Source organism: Prunus avium, chromosome 2 (genome assembly GCF_965620075.1).
Source record: "Prunus avium chromosome 2, drPruAviu1.hap1.1, whole genome shotgun sequence".
Classification (NCBI taxonomy): domain Eukaryota; kingdom Viridiplantae; phylum Streptophyta; class Magnoliopsida; order Rosales; family Rosaceae; genus Prunus; species Prunus avium.
In genome coordinates, this window is record NC_142285.1 from 38,809,346 (window position 1) to 38,825,789 (window position 16,444).

The 16,444-nt window shown below is 36.9% G+C and overlaps 3 protein-coding genes and 1 pseudogene across 7 annotated transcripts; 2 read left to right on the top strand and 2 right to left on the bottom strand.

Annotated features, from left to right (window-relative positions):
• Positions 1–308: 308 nt before the first annotated feature.
• LOC110756707 (phragmoplastin interacting protein 1-like) lies at positions 309–3,930 on the top strand (annotated as a pseudogene). The gene is made up of 5 exons (XR_015833620.1): positions 309–1,224; positions 1,335–1,413; positions 1,518–1,689; positions 2,126–2,172; positions 2,259–3,930. The product of XR_015833620.1 is annotated as a phragmoplastin interacting protein 1-like (transcript).
• A 1,377-nt stretch (positions 3,931–5,307) lies between these two features.
• On the top strand, positions 5,308–9,994 carry LOC110756688 (PIF / Ping-Pong family of plant transposase). The gene is made up of 2 exons (XM_021958139.2): positions 5,308–6,000; positions 8,357–9,994. The coding sequence occupies exons 1-2, from the start codon at positions 5,862–5,864 to the stop codon at positions 9,424–9,426; spliced, it is 1,209 nt and encodes a 402-aa protein (XP_021813831.1). The 5' UTR covers positions 5,308–5,861; the 3' UTR covers positions 9,427–9,994.
• Positions 9,619–11,319, bottom strand: LOC110756689 (actin-depolymerizing factor 2). Its single transcript, XM_021958141.2, has 3 exons — positions 11,155–11,319; positions 10,088–10,353; positions 9,619–9,993 (listed from the first exon to the last, which is right to left on the bottom strand). Exons 1-3 carry the CDS (start codon positions 11,155–11,157, stop codon positions 9,843–9,845), a joined length of 420 nt encoding a protein of 139 aa, XP_021813833.1. The 5' UTR covers positions 11,158–11,319; the 3' UTR covers positions 9,619–9,842.
• Positions 11,320–12,136: 817 nt separating this feature from the next.
• On the bottom strand, positions 12,137–15,670 carry LOC110756592 (uncharacterized). 4 transcript variants are annotated; one of them, XM_021958035.2, is made up of 10 exons: positions 15,384–15,670; positions 14,913–15,002; positions 14,707–14,767; positions 13,947–14,062; positions 13,661–13,752; positions 13,153–13,335; positions 12,976–13,059; positions 12,799–12,864; positions 12,635–12,694; positions 12,137–12,457 (listed from the first exon to the last, which is right to left on the bottom strand). In XM_021958035.2, exons 2-10 carry the CDS (start codon positions 14,959–14,961, stop codon positions 12,311–12,313), a joined length of 858 nt encoding a protein of 285 aa, XP_021813727.1. In that variant the 5' UTR covers positions 14,962–15,002; positions 15,384–15,670; the 3' UTR covers positions 12,137–12,310. The 4 variants fall into 4 exon arrangements, with proteins under 4 accessions (XP_021813727.1, XP_021813723.1, XP_021813726.1 ...); XM_021958031.2 differs by having other exon boundaries at positions 14,707–14,787; XM_021958034.2 differs by having other exon boundaries at positions 14,913–15,065; positions 15,384–15,669.
• Positions 15,671–16,444: the final 774 nt, after the last annotated feature.

The window sequence follows — 16,444 nt, forward strand, 5'->3', positions numbered from 1 at the left end:
TGGCTGTGGGAGGGTATGCTGCCGAGAGTGAAGGTTAGCTTTGTGGGTGTCGGGATGGTGAAGAGATAGAAACAATATTAGCATTTCATTTTTAAGGGTTTATTTTTTCTAAATAAATATTATGTCGATCCCAGAAGAAATTTATGTGGTCCTTTCAAATCTTATAAATTTTGTAATAGAAATCTCTAAAATCATAAGTAAAAAATCTTGATTGTATAAATCCATTAAAAAAATCCTAAAAGTAATTATATTCTGCTTAAATCCGCAAGACTTTTTTTATCCCTAAATAGTCTTTTAAAATCTCAATTGAATACACCCCTAAATCTCTTATATGCTCGGAAATTTCCTTTTCTGCTTTATTTCCTTTTCTGTCCCTTTTTTTTGGTCGGAAATTTCCTTTTGTGTTCCTTGGGTACCTAATAATTGATATAAGAGCCGTTCCGACCATGGGACAGCATGAATATCCACCAGCGACGCTGCCTCACTATCTTCCACTCGTCTATTTTTCCGATCCTACACTCCCACCGCCATGGACTGGCATGTTCGACGGTAACCTTGGGGTGGTATACTATTGGAACCCCCAAACCAACGTTTCTCAGTATGAACATCCGGCCTGTTCCAGTTACCCAACCACCCATCTCATCAATTCTCCAATCCCCCAATTTTGGAACTCACATGTGCCGCTGGACTACAAAGCCAACTCGCTTCACCGTCTCACAACATCGACGCCCACCGATCTTGCTGCACCCTCTGACGTGGGAACCGGCTCCGTTGCACATCCGCTTCATACCTCTATGGAAATCCGAGACCCGAATTCAAAGCCCCAGTCGCTGAAAGTGCATATGGACTCTGCAACTCACAAACCCAGACTGTCCAAGCCAGAGAAACGTAAAAAGCTCCTTGCTTTGCGAGGTTCAGAGGCGGTGAGTGGGAGTGGCAGTGGTGGTAATTTTGAGGAAAACAAGGGCGAGGAAGATAAGAGGGAAGTTGGGTCAGAGGATTTGGGGGATGAGAAGAAGGAGGAGAAGAAAAGGAAGAAGAAGAGGAAGAGAGATAAGGAGGAAGAAAATGGATCTTTGAGTTCTGAGGAAAATGAGGTTGTGAAGGAGGAGGCTAAGAAGCCAAAGAAAAAGAATAAGAAGAAGAAGAGAAAGGAGGCAAAGAATGAGGAAGAGAAGAAGGATGGTGAGCTTGGGACTGAGGAACAAAGTGTCAAAGAGATAGGTAACGACAGTGATAGGTAATTTTAGATAGTAGCCTTTGTTGAATTTGTGTGTTTTTTTTTTGTCAACTATGTTTTGATTATGATATTGTTTAATTTGTTGTTTTGGTAGGTTCAGTTTCTCTGTTCCTATATTTTACCTCAACACTCGAACCACTAGTGTTTAGTAGAAGATTGGTTGATTGTGTAAGGTATGGGAGGCAATATAGATTGAATGGAAGGTATATGCTTTCCATGTGAATATATGTTCTGTATTTTGTGCCTCATTCTGTTTGTGTTCTGTCATTTCGTTTAGGCAAGCGAATGGGGATGTTCCTACAAAAGTTTTTGTGGGAGGCATTCCTTATTACTCGACCGAGGACGATATTGGAAGTTACTTTGAAAGCTGTGGCACAATAACTGAAGTTGATTGTCTGAGGTTTCCTGACAGTGGGAAGTTTAGAGGAATTGCTATTATTAGCTTTAAGGTAAGAAATTTTGTATATATTATTTTCTGCATTTAAGTTAGGTACAATTAGAAAACTGTGTATTTAAGTCCTTGCTAATGTAACTTGGAATTGAAATTCTCTTCACAAATCTTACAAGCAAAGTCTAGTAGTGGTGAGCTGCCAAATTATCCTGGCTCCTCCACTTTTGATACGACTTGTCAATATGTTTTTGAACAAATCTTACAAGTCAGTTAGTTGTATTCTTTGTGATGACACTAAGTAGTTGATCTGCCTAAATTCAGTTAAATAAGTTTTCCAGCATGGTAGAAGTTATGTGGCCTAATCTGTGGTAGAAATAATAGCATCACACAACCTCTGAATCAATTTATGCTAATCTTTTGTTTTTCGATTTAAGTTCATGCTGAATACAAGATTGTTTATCATTTCTCATCTCAACATTCTAATGTTTCTACAGACAGAAGCTGCCGCTAAACGAGCCTTGGCTCTTGATGGAGCTGAAATGTGAGTTTGGTTCTCTTTGATTACTCAATTTGTTGTAGAATTGGCCAATTCTCTCGTGATTCTAATGGAACTTCTTTTTGTCTCAGGGGTGAACTATTTCTGAAAATCCAGCCTTACAAGGCAACTCGAGCCAATAAAGTATCTGATTTTGCCCCACAAATTGTTGAGGGGTACAATAGAATCTATGTTGGAAATTTGTCATGGGATATTACTGAGGATGATCTGAAGAAACTTTTCTCAGATTGCAAGATATCATCTATACATTTTGGTATGGATAAGGAAACAGGGGAATTCCGAGGCTATGCTCACGTGAATTTCTCTGATAGTCTCTCGCTGACGCTGGCATTGAAGTTAGATCAGAAGGTTGTATGTGGAAGACCTGTCAAGATAAGCTGTGCAGTAACTCAGAAAAGATTAGGGACCCCTTCAAAATCTGCACCTATGACTTTGAGTACCCTTTCAATATCAGTAGCCCCAACCAAAGGTGCCAATTCGATACCAGTAGCTACAACTACAGATAAAAGAGCTGATAATACTGAGTTGAGTACTGTCAGTGGTAAGATTAAGAGGAGGACATGCTACCGGTGTGGTGAAAAGGGACATCTCTTGTCCGCTTGTCCAATTTCAGCAACTATGTTTTCAAGTACGCATTCAATATCCATGGCTACAACTACAAGTACTGATTCGATACCAGTAGCTACAACTAGAAGTACCAATTCGATACCAGTAGCTGCAACTACAAGGACCAATTCGATACCAGTAGCTACAACTACAAGTACAGGAGCTGATAATGGTGGGTTGAGTGCCGTCAGTGGTAAGATTAAGAGAAGGACATGCTACTGGTGTGGTGAAAAGGGACATCTCTCATCCGCTTGTCCAATCACTACAACTACGTTTTCAAGTACCCATTCAATATCCATAGCTACAGCTACAAGTACTGATTCAATACCATTAACTACAACTACAAGTACCAATTCGATACCAGTAGCTACAAATACGAGGACCAATTCGATACCAGTAGCTACAACTACAGGTACAGAAGCTGATAATGGTGGGTTGAGTGCCATCAGTCGTAAGATTAAGAGGACATGTTACCGGTGTGGTGAAAAGGGACATCTCTTATCCGCTTGTCCAATTTCAGCAATGTTTTCAAGTATCCAATCAACATCCATAGCTACAACTACAAGTACTGATTGATACCAGTAGCTTTAACAAGAAGTACCAATTCAATACCAGTAGCTACAACTCAATGTACAGGAGCTGATACTGGTGGGTTGAGTGCCATCAGTGGTAAGATTAAGAGAAGGACGTGCCACGCGTCTGGTGAAAAGGGTCATATATCTTCAGTTTTTCCAAAGGAGCAATCTGCTGATAACAATGCAAGCATGTACAGTGTCCTACGTTTTCCTGTTAACTATATGTTGGAAAAACATATTATCCTTCTCATCAAACTATCAATTGTTCGAATAGGCTGAAAGCCACAGATTGCAGCTTAGTTTGAGGCAAAGATTTGTAGAACTGAGATGTTTCTCTCTTATTGATAAAGAAATTTTTTATTCTTGCCTAAACTCACCATGTCAAATGGAATGATGAAGTGTTGCCAACGGGATCTAATCTAGTGGAAAAGAGTATTGACTTGCAGACCTGTGATATCAGGTTCGAACCTTCGTGGTAGATAGGGTTAATGTGTATGTGTATTGATTGTATTTGTAACATTTTAAAAAACAAAAAAACAAAAAGGAACGATGAATTGTTTTCTCTTTTGCTCATTGTAAGTATATGAAAACTGAATTGGTATTCTTCTCACTGTTGGAGGAAAGTATATATAGCATATATATCTGAGTTAGCAGTCTTAACACTTTGTATATGTTATTGAAAAGACCAAGGATTTTTATCTGAGTTAGCAGACTATGGTTTTATTCGAAGATGGGCTTAACTGAGCCTGAGCCAACCCAACCAAGTACATTAGAACATTTATAGGCCCATATACTGTCAGATATACAAAGCCTTGTGGGGCCATGTATACTGTACACACATTTTTACGTAGTTCCATGTTTCTTTGTTCCCAAGGACAAAAATGGCTTTTTATTCTTCTCTAAATAAGATCAGAATTTTTTATTTTTTATTTATAAATAAGATCAGAAAAAGTTTAAGAACACTGGTGTGTGATGCGTTCCAAAACTTTTGATGTCTAATGAGCTCCCAAACCATCATGAGCTGAGACGAAAGTTCACTTTATATTTTCTTTCAATTTGTAATTCTTATTACTTGGAAAAAAAAGAGAAAAAAAAAGGAAAAAGATTGAACCCTCAATTTTCTCACCCTACCTGGAATGTATGTCTAAATTTTACATAAAATGAATTCATCTACCCTCCATTTGAATGGAGAAAAATAACTCGGAATTTAACTAAACATAAAAAATTGAAGAGGATTCAGCTATAAGTCCGGAGTTTTCTTGGGAAGGATATAATTTGGTTACATATAAATTTAATGAAGTATATATTACGGTCTTCAGTTTTTTTATTGGAAAAAAAAAAATCAAATTAGAAGCTGTTAAGATGAGGTGGAGAAAAGCTTGGAACTGGGTTCAAAAGTAAAATTGCAAGGAAAAACAAAAAAGACAGATTTGGGAGCTGGGTCAACCATCATCCCTTCATAAATTAATGACACCAAACATCCCATTTCCTTCTTACAAGCACGCCATATTTTTTGGCTGCCATTGGATGAATTTTTCCACTTCAATTTTAACTTTTAGTCACCAAAATACATTGCTGGTAAAATACTTCAATATTTTTTTGTTTACAATAATATGCGAGTATCATGCAAACTCATAATTTTTTTATTTACGGCACAAAATAAGTAAATAAATAACAATTGGTAGTGAGTGATGCTTTGTTGAAGAAACTTTTTTTTAATCAATCAGAGATGGGAATATCTTTTACGGTCTAGTCCAATGTAAAGTCCCTTGACTTATGGACCAATGATCTCAAGTTCGAGCTCCCGAAAACATTAACAGTGTGCGTAAGAAAACCCCCGTCTCTTTCCAATGTTGACAAAAAAAACGAGAGATAGTAGTTTCGATCATAAACCTCTTGTAAACTTGAGAAGAAAACTATCATTAAACCAAAAAAGAATTAATATTTTTTTGGTTGTTGAAAAAGAGATATGATATAATAAATAGACAAACAGAGCGAAAGAAAGAGGTAGGAAGTGCCTCATGTCCAGAACTTAATATTCATTGTCTTGCCCTGAACAAAAATACCAACCCGCGTCACTTGCAATCACAACTTGTTTGGCTCCCTCTACACCTCTCCACCTCTCCACCTTCTCCTTAACGTATTTTTCTTCAACTTGTTAACATTGGCATTGCATGCTTTGAAATCCAACAAAAATTAGCACCTATATTTATATATCGCGCATCACATATATGTATGTACATATATACAAAGTTACAAACCTTCATCTTCTAACCCCACCCTTTAAGCCAAACCATCTTCTTCCACATATATAACATATATGCATCATGTTCCTTTTGCTCAACATCTCTGTTTCTTCCATTGTCTTCAAATTGGAGGTTTTTGATTAATGGGTTTTCTCCGTCTCCCTCTGAATTGTATGAGATTCTTTAATTTTCTTGGTTGACACTTGAGCCTTGACTTGCCCGAGTTTGTTTCCTTCAAAGTTTTGAAATGGGACCCGTTAGAGGGATGAAGAGGAGGAAGAAGACAGAGAAGAAGGTTGACCAGAATGTGTTAGCTGCAGCTGCTTCACTGAGTTCTCAACCCCAGCCCATCGATTGGTGGGACGACTTCTCTCAGAGAATTACTGGTACAAATATTCCTCAAGTGCTTTGTGTTTCGCATTATCTTTTACTTGGGTTGTTGGTTAATTTGTTTTATTGGGTTGACTGTAAATATATGCATTGGTTTGGCTCTCAGTGGGTATATCTGGTTTGTTGTTTATGAGTATTTGATGATATATTAGGACTTGGGTCCAATGCAGTTTTGAAGAATTGGATTGATTTTCTAATGCATGTATGTTTGTTGTGATTGTGCATAAAGGATAACTTCTGCAAGTGGATTTCTGGTATATATTATTACAATCTAACAGTTCTTAGCTTCTGTTGATTTGATTTATCGAGCTCTAGTTTCTCCTACCTCATCGGTATTGCTCAGACAGAGCACAGCATGCCTAGTGTGGTGATAATTGAAGCCACCATTTTAGGTTTTCCTTGTATCAGGTGAAATCTAATGACATAGGTCAATACTCATTTCTGTTGTTAACTATAAGATTGAGTTTTTATATGTATTATTTCCTTGAAATAAAACGATGCAAATTAAGAACTTTGTTAGCAGTTTCCTGATTTATAATTCTGAAAACGATCAATACTTTCTTTGCTGGTTATGTTATTGTTGTTTTGTTGATTTTTAATGTCTCTATTAGCAGGCAATCCTGTTAGTGTTCAAAAGAGAAATTTGGTCTAAGTATGTGCTGAGATTCCAATACAGGCTACATCTAGTTCTCAATTATTAGATTGTTAGATTGTAGTAATGTGTGATGTATGTTTTTCTTGAGATAAGATTGCGGTAAACATTCCCTTCATAGTGTATGCATTTTCTTCTCTTCAGCCTTCTTGTATATTATCTTGATACTATAAATTCAGGTTCGTCACCGTGAATATGCACTGTATTCTTGATTAGATTCTGGAAAGCCTGTTTGTATGCTTGACCACTGCTTACTTAGTTACCCAACATATAGTTATAGGGATCTCTTGGCATTGGCGTTCAATGTCTTTTGCTTAGTATTGTGCTATTTCCTGAGAACAATATATGTTTGGATGAGGGGTCACTTAATTGAAAAAGTAGCTGTCCTGTATTCTTGATTCTAAACTGTATTGGGATTGGACTGGCCAAAATCAATACTGTAAAAAATTGAAACAAAGTGAGAGAACTGATTTGGAAAACATTTGTAGGCAAACAAAGAACAATCAGGCACCTATGTTTTGTTTTCGTTGTGTCCTGAGAATTGGGTTCAGAAGTCTAATTTGTTAGTTGAAGAGTATTTATTCTGATGAGATGCTGATAGAAACTGTTCTAAATCTTCTTGTATTTTAAGGTAATCTATAAATTTCAAATTCTGTTGACAAAGGTATCCTCTAGGTTTGGATTGTTCTAATTTCTTTGTTTAAAACAATACAAAGTGCTGTTCTTTAATGAAAAAAGTGAACTTATTGCACTTTTCTGTACTTTTCTTATGAAATCAAAATATGCAGACTTCTCAATTGAGTCTTTCCAATTACAAATGAGATAGCTTTCCTGCTTGCTGCTCTGTCAACCATTTTAGGGGGATCCATTGTGAAGCTCTACCATTCCTTGGCCTGATCAGGTGGGAGAGTAGTTCACAGAACTAAAAAGCTGCTTGTTAGTCCAAAATGAGAGTATCAGTATGCTTATCTGGATAAAGTAGGTAGCATAATCTTTAAAAAAGATGATGGGAATCTAGCAAACTAATTTTCTTTGGTAGAAGTAAAAAACAATCAGTTGTTGTGGTTTGTAAAAAATTAAGAAGAAAAGGAAACAGTAAGCAAACGAAGATTGAAACAAAGTAAGCAAACGAGAATAAGTACAGTGGCGTTATCTGCCTTTTCATTTGGTGTCCTTTTAGTGTTTACAAATATGCTCATTTTATCATGCATTCAATGATTTTGGTTTGTGCAGTCTTATTGTTAAGAAAGAAAATTTTCCCAGAATAAGTTTGAGGTCCACCTGCTAGTTGTACAGCAGAAAGGCATAAGGTTTTAGCGATGTGATTATACCAAATACCTAAAGCCCTGAAAGATTAGCTTTCAAACATTTGCTTAACAAAGTAATTATTAGTAAGGAATTGATTGATTGTTTGTAATAGTTTAGCAAATAACTTTTTTCACAAGTCTTGCTATGTGAAATGACTTTTGGTTATGTTGTTGTGTGAGGAACTTAAATTTGCACCATCTTCTTTTTTGACTTTGCTTGTGTTCGAGTTGACTACAATTTGGACTACATCAAAACTCTAACTCTTGCGATTAAATGAATTCTATCCTCTTCTACAAAGGTTTCTAATCTTTTGGTTCTGCTATGGGAATTGACATAGAGGTTCTAAAAACTCACATTGATAAATGATTATATTTCTGTTCTCTACTTTCTAGGCCCTTTATCTCAATCAAAATCAAAAGACAGAATGAAATTTGAATCTGTCTTCAAAGTTTCGAGAAAGACATTCAGTTACATCTGTTCACTTGTAAAGGAAGAAATGATGACTAGCAGCTCAAACTTCAGTTATTCAAATGGAAAGCAGTTGTCTCTAAATGACCAAGTTGCTGTCGCTCTTAGGAGGCTTAGCTCTGGTGAGTCCTTAGTGAGCATCGGTGACTCATTTGGGATAAACCGATCAACCGTTTCTCACATTACCTGGAGGTTTGTGGAAGCAATGGAAGAAAGAGGGCTGCACCATCTTTGTTGGCCTACAAAGCATGGTGAAATGGAGGAGATAAAGTCCAAGTTTGAGAAAATCCGCGGCCTGCCAAATTGTTGTGGTGCAATTGACATCACACACATCCTGATGACCCACCCTACACCGGGCTCACCAGATGATGTCTGGCTCGATTGCGAAGAAAAATGCAGCATGATCTTGCAGGCAATCGTTGACCCGGATATGAGGTTCCGTAACATTATTACAGGATGGCCAGGAAGTTTGAGTGATGAGCTAGTCCTTCGGAGTTCAGGTTTTTTCAAGCTGTGTGAAGAAAGAAGTTGTTTGAACGGGAAGAAGTTGGTTTTCTCTGAAGGAACAGAAGTAAGAGAATACATAGTTGGAGATTCTGGTTTTCCTCTCTTGCAATGGCTTCTCACTCCTTACAAGGGGAGAGAGCTCTCAAACCATCAGTGCGAGTTTAACAAGCGGCTCTCTGCAACACAGATGGTGGCCCGCAGGGCATTGGTGAGGCTGAAGGAGATGTGGAGGATAATTCAAGGGGTAATGTGGACGCCTGACAAGAACAAGTTGCCAAGGATTATTCTGGTTTGCTGTATTCTGCACAATATAGTTATTGATTTGGAGGATGAGGTGCAAGATGAATTGCCCTTGTCTCATCATCATGATTCTGGTTACCGGCAACAAACTTGCGAATCTGCTGACAATACTGCCTCTCTCCTTAGAGAGAAGCTTGCTCTTTACTTGTCTGGAGAGAAGAACCTTGCTTCAGCCTTGGCTAGTTGAAATTGGAAATCTTATAATATTTTGGGGAACTTTCTTTTGTAGAAACTATAGTTCTAAATATAATTTTGGCTGAATGAATCTCTCGCTCAAATTGGAACCTAGCGGCATGTTTCTTTTTCACATGGGGGGTTTTTTTCAAACATAATTGAAGGGTTTGCTTTGTTTCTTTTGTCATGCAAAAAACGATCGATGTTATTGGCAACAGAAAAAATATATATTTATATATGCAAGCTGGGCAAGAAGTTATATCCACACCAGAATGAGGTAACCAATAATCCATGAATTACAAATCACATTCTCAAAGGCAATGCAATACAATAGTAAACCAAACTCACGTCCATAGACTATAAACAGGTCACATAAAACCATATAGTATAGAGATGACCGCCTCCAGTTGCAGAGCTGATGCTTCACATTCAAGTCGCCCGGCTTCTAATAACATCAAGGCCCATTTCGGTCGGATCAGTAGCTTGCAACTCTACCTGAATACCGTCCAACTCTCTCTTGAACCTGTCCTTCGAACTAGCATAGATCATTTTGCTTCTCACCTTCGATGTGTCAGGGGACCTTCATGCATAAATCTTAGAATGAGTGTGCCGATCAAAAGGAAGATAAAAGAATAATTACAATCAGAGTCAAACTCTAAAAGTCTAATTATTACCAAGCAATGAAAATAATCCGGCTCTTCTGGCAGTTCTCCTCAGTCACATAATCAAAATCATAGACAGCGTATCGGCATTCATCAGCAGGGAGGCTTGCAGAGAAATCCTCGTAGCTATCAGCTGGTTCACCCACCTTTTCCACTATAACCTGCTTTTGCTTCTCCTCTATCTTGTAAACTATGAAGCGGTAAGTTCTTTTTGCCTTCAATTCTAAAAACTTTAGCTTGCATTCATCATGCACAGCCATTCCAGACGCTGCGTTTGCCTAGAGAAATTTAATCGATACCGAATTGCATCAAACACCAACAAAGCATCACTAGAAATTCCTATAATTACACCCAAAAGTTTCTCCAAGCATAACTGTTACATATGCACCCGAAAGTTTAACACCAATCAAAATCCCAAATATCCTAAAACAAAACACACACTGCTTTTCTTCCCCTCGGCTTATCAATTCTCACTTCATAATTCGAACTACAAATGCTCATGAGTGTCTTCAAGCGTATAATAATTCAAAACTATTAACAAAAGTAAAATGAATGACGAATCACAAGCATACTTATATACTTACCCTTGAAAAAATTAAGCACCACTACTGCCAAGCAAAAGGAAAAAAAAACAAAGAAATCCATATGAAGGAAAATCCTGAATATAGCCAGGAAATAAAATCTTAGGCTGAGTATTTTTAGCCATTGCAGTAATCATACTATATGTGAATCAATCAAAATCAAAATGCACAGTTGCACTGCAATTAAGCATGAACACAATAACGAGAGGCTCAAAAACTGTAGAAAACTCGTGAATCAATCATGATCAAGTAACTCGAAGCATAAGATTGAATATCACGACTGAATTGAAAAGTAACACGCTATCTGACGAAACTTATACTCCACTACAGACGAATTTCACGAATTTTTCCCAATCAAGAAACCAAAAATCCAAAGATCGAACACCAAAATTGCAGAGATTATACTAAAGAGAATCGTTAAGCAAACAAAAATTTGAAATAATAACACTAGCATGCGAAACCCTATAGAGCGAAGACTGAAGTAGAGGAAGTGCTCACCATTTTCCCGAGAAAATGTCGAGGTAGAGAGAAATGGTGAGAAAATCTAGGGCTCCGAGAGAGAGAGAGAGAGAGAGAGAGAGATGGATAGGCCTAACGGTGGGGAGAGGGCAGCGAGTCGCGCCTTGAAAATATGGAAGGCCTTCGCGGTCGGTAGCTCCTGCTAATAGGGTGCATTTTTGCTCACCACTTTAATTATAGATGTACCATCACCACCCTCCTCAATGCTTGACACGTGTTCATAGACATAACCATGATTCCATAAATACAAAGCAAAAGTTAACTATGGTTATATCTATGGACACGTGTCAAGCATTGAGGAGGGTGGTGAGGGTACACCTATGGTTAAAGTGGTGAGCAAAAATGCTCCCCTGCTAATATCACCGTGTCAGAGTTGGGAATGGTCGGTGATCCAACCATACTAGGACACGTGTTTTACGTTTTTGAATAGCGTGCAATACGAGGGATGGCATGTCCTTTACGTCTAATGTGGGTTACTTGGGGGACTTCGTTTGCCTTTATGGATTTGGCCCAAAGTAGTTCCTGGTCCAACATTCCATGCATGCCCTTTTTTTAATTTTTTAATTTTTTAATTTTTTTTCTCTATACAAACAATATTGAGAAATCAAGGGTTAAACTTAAAACACATGACTTTGATGAAACTACATTTAAGCCAAAAGGAGAGTACATGCATAATTTTTTTTACTCATTTGGTTAAATTGTGTTTATATTACAAATGAAAAGGAGTCTCATTTTAATTTATGACATTGAGTCACTCAAAAGTCACGACTGACTTGCTTTTTGTTAAAGAATTACTTGTACATCTTTTCATCTCGTGTTTGATCAAAATAGCCAATCTTTTTGTTAAAGAATCACTTGTACATCTTTTCATCTTAACATTCGAGTTTTGTTCTTATTGTTCTTATTCTCTTTGATATCGAATAAAAAGAGTAGGAAATGATGTAATATTAGGACTTGCCCATAAAACCAAAGCTAATCAGCACATCACCTTTTGTTATAATTAAGTAACAAAGTGGGGCAAAAGGACCTCTCTTTGGTTCAAGATAATATTCTCTCAATTCCCTCTTCAAATCAAACTCCAAAAAGGAAGGGATTAAAATTCTATAGTTCAAAATAGTGGTCTGGTGTTTATAGATCAGTACAAGTTATTAGCTATGACCATTTTTCTTGATGTAGCAGCATCATCAACACCCTCTTCCATGGTCACTTTCTGAGTAACAGATACAGGAACCAAACAAAGGCCTTTGCTTCTGAGGTCGAGCACCGGCTGGATCCCACATTCCTGTTCACAATTCCCAATATAATTTGTAAGGAAAAAAATTCGGGGTTAGAGGGTAGAAAAACTTGTGTGAAATGGTATGACGAGAGAAAAAGTTATCACGCGTGGAATATCTTGATTAGCCATGATAGCAAAACAGTGTTATCCCCATTCCACGCACAAATTTAAGTGCTTGCCTACCTGTGTGTGAAGAACTGCAGCTTTCTTGTATGAACTACAAAACATCCTTAGCAGATTCTGCTAAAACAAAATTAAATACAAAAACAAAACCCAAGAAACAAATTAGCACTAAAATTTATATGCAGCATAAAGAAGTGAAGATATTGTTATAGGTCTATATAAACCTGAATTTGTTCTTGAAGTAGCATGATATAAATGGAAGCCTCTTGAAGAACTGAGGCAGTGTCAGTCTGCAATGAGTTCAGAAGCCTAATGTAATTAATTTGCAGAAAATACAATATTTTTTCTATAATTAGAAATCTAGATATAAATTTTTTTGTAATTATCTGCAAACTGCTAACCTTGCCATAGGGGGAAACCAGTTTTTGAAGAGCTGTGATCTTGTCACTGAGCTTTTGGCTTCTTCTCACAGGCGCAAGCATCATCTGGCAAAAGCAGCAAAAGCTCAACAACAAGGCCATAATAACTTAAATGAAGGGATAAATTAATGTTAAATTTTGTTTTTGTATTTAACAGACCTTATTGTTTTGTTGTTGCATTGAGGTTTCTTGGAACTGTTGATGCCATTGTTGTTGAGAATTTGTCATCTTGCTTCTCTTATTTTGGTTCCATTCGTTTAGAGCTGTCTTGTCACCAACCAGACCACCAGGGTCATCAACCTGAATTGGACGTTTCCTTGCATTTTGTATGGCCTGGAAATCCTTCAAAGGAACAAAAAGAAAAAACCAGAATAAAATTAGTTCTGGGATTTGTTATCACCTCAGTTGTATTATCGTATAAATGTGTGGTCCAAATTGATAATCGAACAATATAAGATGAATGATTGTCTTGTTACCGGCAATTTATTACCTTTCGTATTTTAACTTAAACATTAATAAGTAAACAGTTGCCAACTGTTGATTTGTGTGAAACCTATCGTGAGACTCATATCACGTGAAGTAAATCACTTGGTATTTGGAGTGAATTGGGAAGTCTTGCTAGTTGTTTATTAAAATCTTAGCTACCAACTAAAGAAGATCAACATACTGCTTCAAATTGGGGAGCTGAAATCTTCTTGTCCAGCAAGATTGGCTGCTGGGAAACACCATCATGGTATCTGAATGCACCAGATGGATAAGCTGCAATCAAAGAAGGTAATTCATTAAACCCAGAGTTCTTGCGAGTCAATTATTAGAGTTTACTAAATTACAAAATGTTTGATGAGGGTAGGTGGCAAGGACAAGAAAAACTGAGGAAAAAAAAATTAAATTAGGCCAAATTAGAAAAGTTGTTCCTCAAAACAGAAACATATGGATAGGGAAATAAACCAAACCTGGTTGATAAGCAAGGAGGGATGATGACTGCAGAGGAAGAGGAAGAGAAAAGTCATCTCCAGCTCTGCTATTTGGGTTGTCACTTTCGAATGCCTTGGACCCCATGCAAAACCCACTGCCATATTTGCCATGACCAATTAACTTCATTTTTTACTTTTTTTTTTCTTGAAAGAAAGAAAGAAAGCAGAAGAGAAGGTTGCATTATTGTACGTGGGGTTGGGGGCCTAATTAACTTATTTTGTAGAGGCAGCATTTGGATAAACTGTGATTGTACAATTACTTTAAATGATCCCAATAATGGTTTTGATACTTTTTTGTGAAGTATTAAAGAGAAGAGAAATCAGTAAATCACAGCTAAGCTTACCAAGAGAGGTGAATTCTAAAACATTTTCTACTGCTGGAGGGATGATTATCAATCCCGAGATATATATATTTTTTTTGGAAGACCTTTCCTATTGAGAGAGGCGATAACATACTAAATTACTACACTAGTGGGTCCTTTGCCTCCTGAGATTATTTTTAAAATGGTTTCTTTGTGATGTATTTTAAAATGCCAATAATTTGCATTTTAATGGAATATTGATGCATACAATTACTTTTCCAAACTTATTTGTACATTTGAAAGATATAGAAACTATGGAAAAATAACCCCTAATCATTTTAAAGATTAGTATAATTTCTGAAAATAGGGAGGTTCATATGATTTCCATTAAAAAAAAAAATAGGGATAAAATTTTGAAAGGGGAAAAGACGACTTACAGTTTTCTGTTCATGTTGATTTGAGTATCCCAATTTGACATCTGAACATCAATATTGTTTCCTGAAGATACAAAACAATCACTGGATAGTTACGTAGAACCATCTTCATCATATAAAAGTTTCTGCAGAGCCCAAATGCCCTTATGGTCAAATTAAACAATATCAATCTATGCTAATTAAGATTTGTAAATTGTAATGATCATTACCAAAGTTGTAAAGATGGGAGGGTACAGATGGAAGAAGAGCGTTTCTCATTGAGCCCAACAAATCCACTTCTGCAGAGACAGATAGCCCTTCTGTTGATGTTTGCACACAGAGATCAGAAAAGTCTTATCTTGCCAAAGTGATCCTATCAACTTCTGTACACAGAAAATGAAAACACATAAAAAAATAAAACCGAAGTTGTCAAAAATGTTGTTTAATTGGAAGCACAATGCATGCACACAGAAAACGTGGCCTTGGAGTTTCATTAAAATTCTTAATCAAACTAAAAACCCAGCACCAAGCACGATCGAAAGAACGAAAATAAAAACCCAGTACCAAGAAAAAGTTACCCTCTCATTGATTCAAAGAAACTGATTAACCCCCAAAAAACCTAAAACTTTAATATCAAACTGGATTAAGAAACACACAAGTCAAAACTGAAATGGCAAGATTTGGAGCCCAAGATTACGTACTCTGAAAACATGATTCAGAACCGACTGAATTATCACCTCTGATCTCAAAAACTCTAAACTAAGAAGGGTTTGCCAGTGAAAGAGCCAGGAACAATGAGATGAGAATTTGTCCAAAGGTGGAGGTATATATTCTGCAGTGGAGGTGTGTGCTTAGGCTTCCTTTTGAGTGTAACAACGGTTCTTATCCTTAAAGAGAAAACGTTGGGAAGACAAGGTTATATAGAATATAATTAGTAAGAAACTGCATGATCATGAAACGAATGTGAAACGTCCAGGTGACTCAGAACCTTAAATTATATAATGCCATGGGGCGGCTCTCTCACTCTTTCTCTCTCTCTCTCTAGCTACCAAGTTATCTGTTTGCTTTCGCTATCACTTGACTTGACTTGCTTTCTATTAATAATATGCCTTGAAAATGACTGGGTTTTTTCCTGCAATTGATTTGTATAAATTTAATCACGCTACCATAGTCAAAGCATAATCGTATGTACAAACAAGATGATGGAAATTTAGATAAATTAGTACATGTTGACTCGGCTTCTGTTCTGTTCCAAACTCTGCATCATACACAGTTTTCAGTTTATCCTTTTTCTTTTTAGCTATAAACTACGAAAAGATCCGATTAGTTCCGTGTGATTGCACCACCGTACGTAATGTTACTAATTCACTTCACGTTATCTAAGTTACATAGTGTTAACCTCTCATTAAGTGTAACCTTTCAAGTTAGAATTGATTAGTTTTTGGACACAAACATGATATTATGCAACAACAGATTGTCACACCTAAGAGGGAACTGCAAAATGAGGGATTTACAGTGAGAGGTTAACAATTTTGGGTCACTTACTGAAATGAATATGGGGTTTAAAATTTGGTAATTGCTCTGTTTTTGGCATTTGTGAGAAATCAATCCAGATCATATATGTTTGTTTTCATAGTCTGTCACGTGAATGGATCTCAGAAGCCATTCTAATTTGGACATAACAGCTAGAGAAAACTGGCTAATTATACTACTTTGGAAGTCTCAGCTGGTAAGCAAAGGAGGTCAGATTTGCTACTTTAGT

What these genes read in the sequence shown, in the direction of transcription:
- LOC110756592 (XM_021958031.2), bottom strand. An exon ending in CTCCCATCTTTACAACTTTG is followed by an intron (nt 14,788 to 14,912) that starts GTAATGATCATT and finishes GTAACTATCCAG; the next exon opens with TGATTGTTTTGTATCTTCAG. An exon ending in CCTCCTTGCTTATCAACCAG is followed by an intron (nt 13,753 to 13,946) that starts GTTTGGTTTATT and finishes CTTTGATTGCAG; the next exon opens with CTTATCCATCTGGTGCATTC.
- LOC110756688 (XM_021958139.2), top strand. Translation starts at nt 5,862, where the DNA reads ATGGGACCCGTTAGAGGGATGAAGAGGAGGAAGAAGACAGAGAAGAAG. An exon ending in CTTCTCTCAGAGAATTACTG is followed by an intron (nt 6,001 to 8,356) that starts GTACAAATATTC and finishes TCTACTTTCTAG; the next exon opens with GCCCTTTATCTCAATCAAAA.
- LOC110756689 (XM_021958141.2), bottom strand. An exon ending in CGGATTATTTTCATTGCTTG is followed by an intron (nt 9,994 to 10,087) that starts GTAATAATTAGA and finishes TTATGCATGAAG; the next exon opens with GTCCCCTGACACATCGAAGG.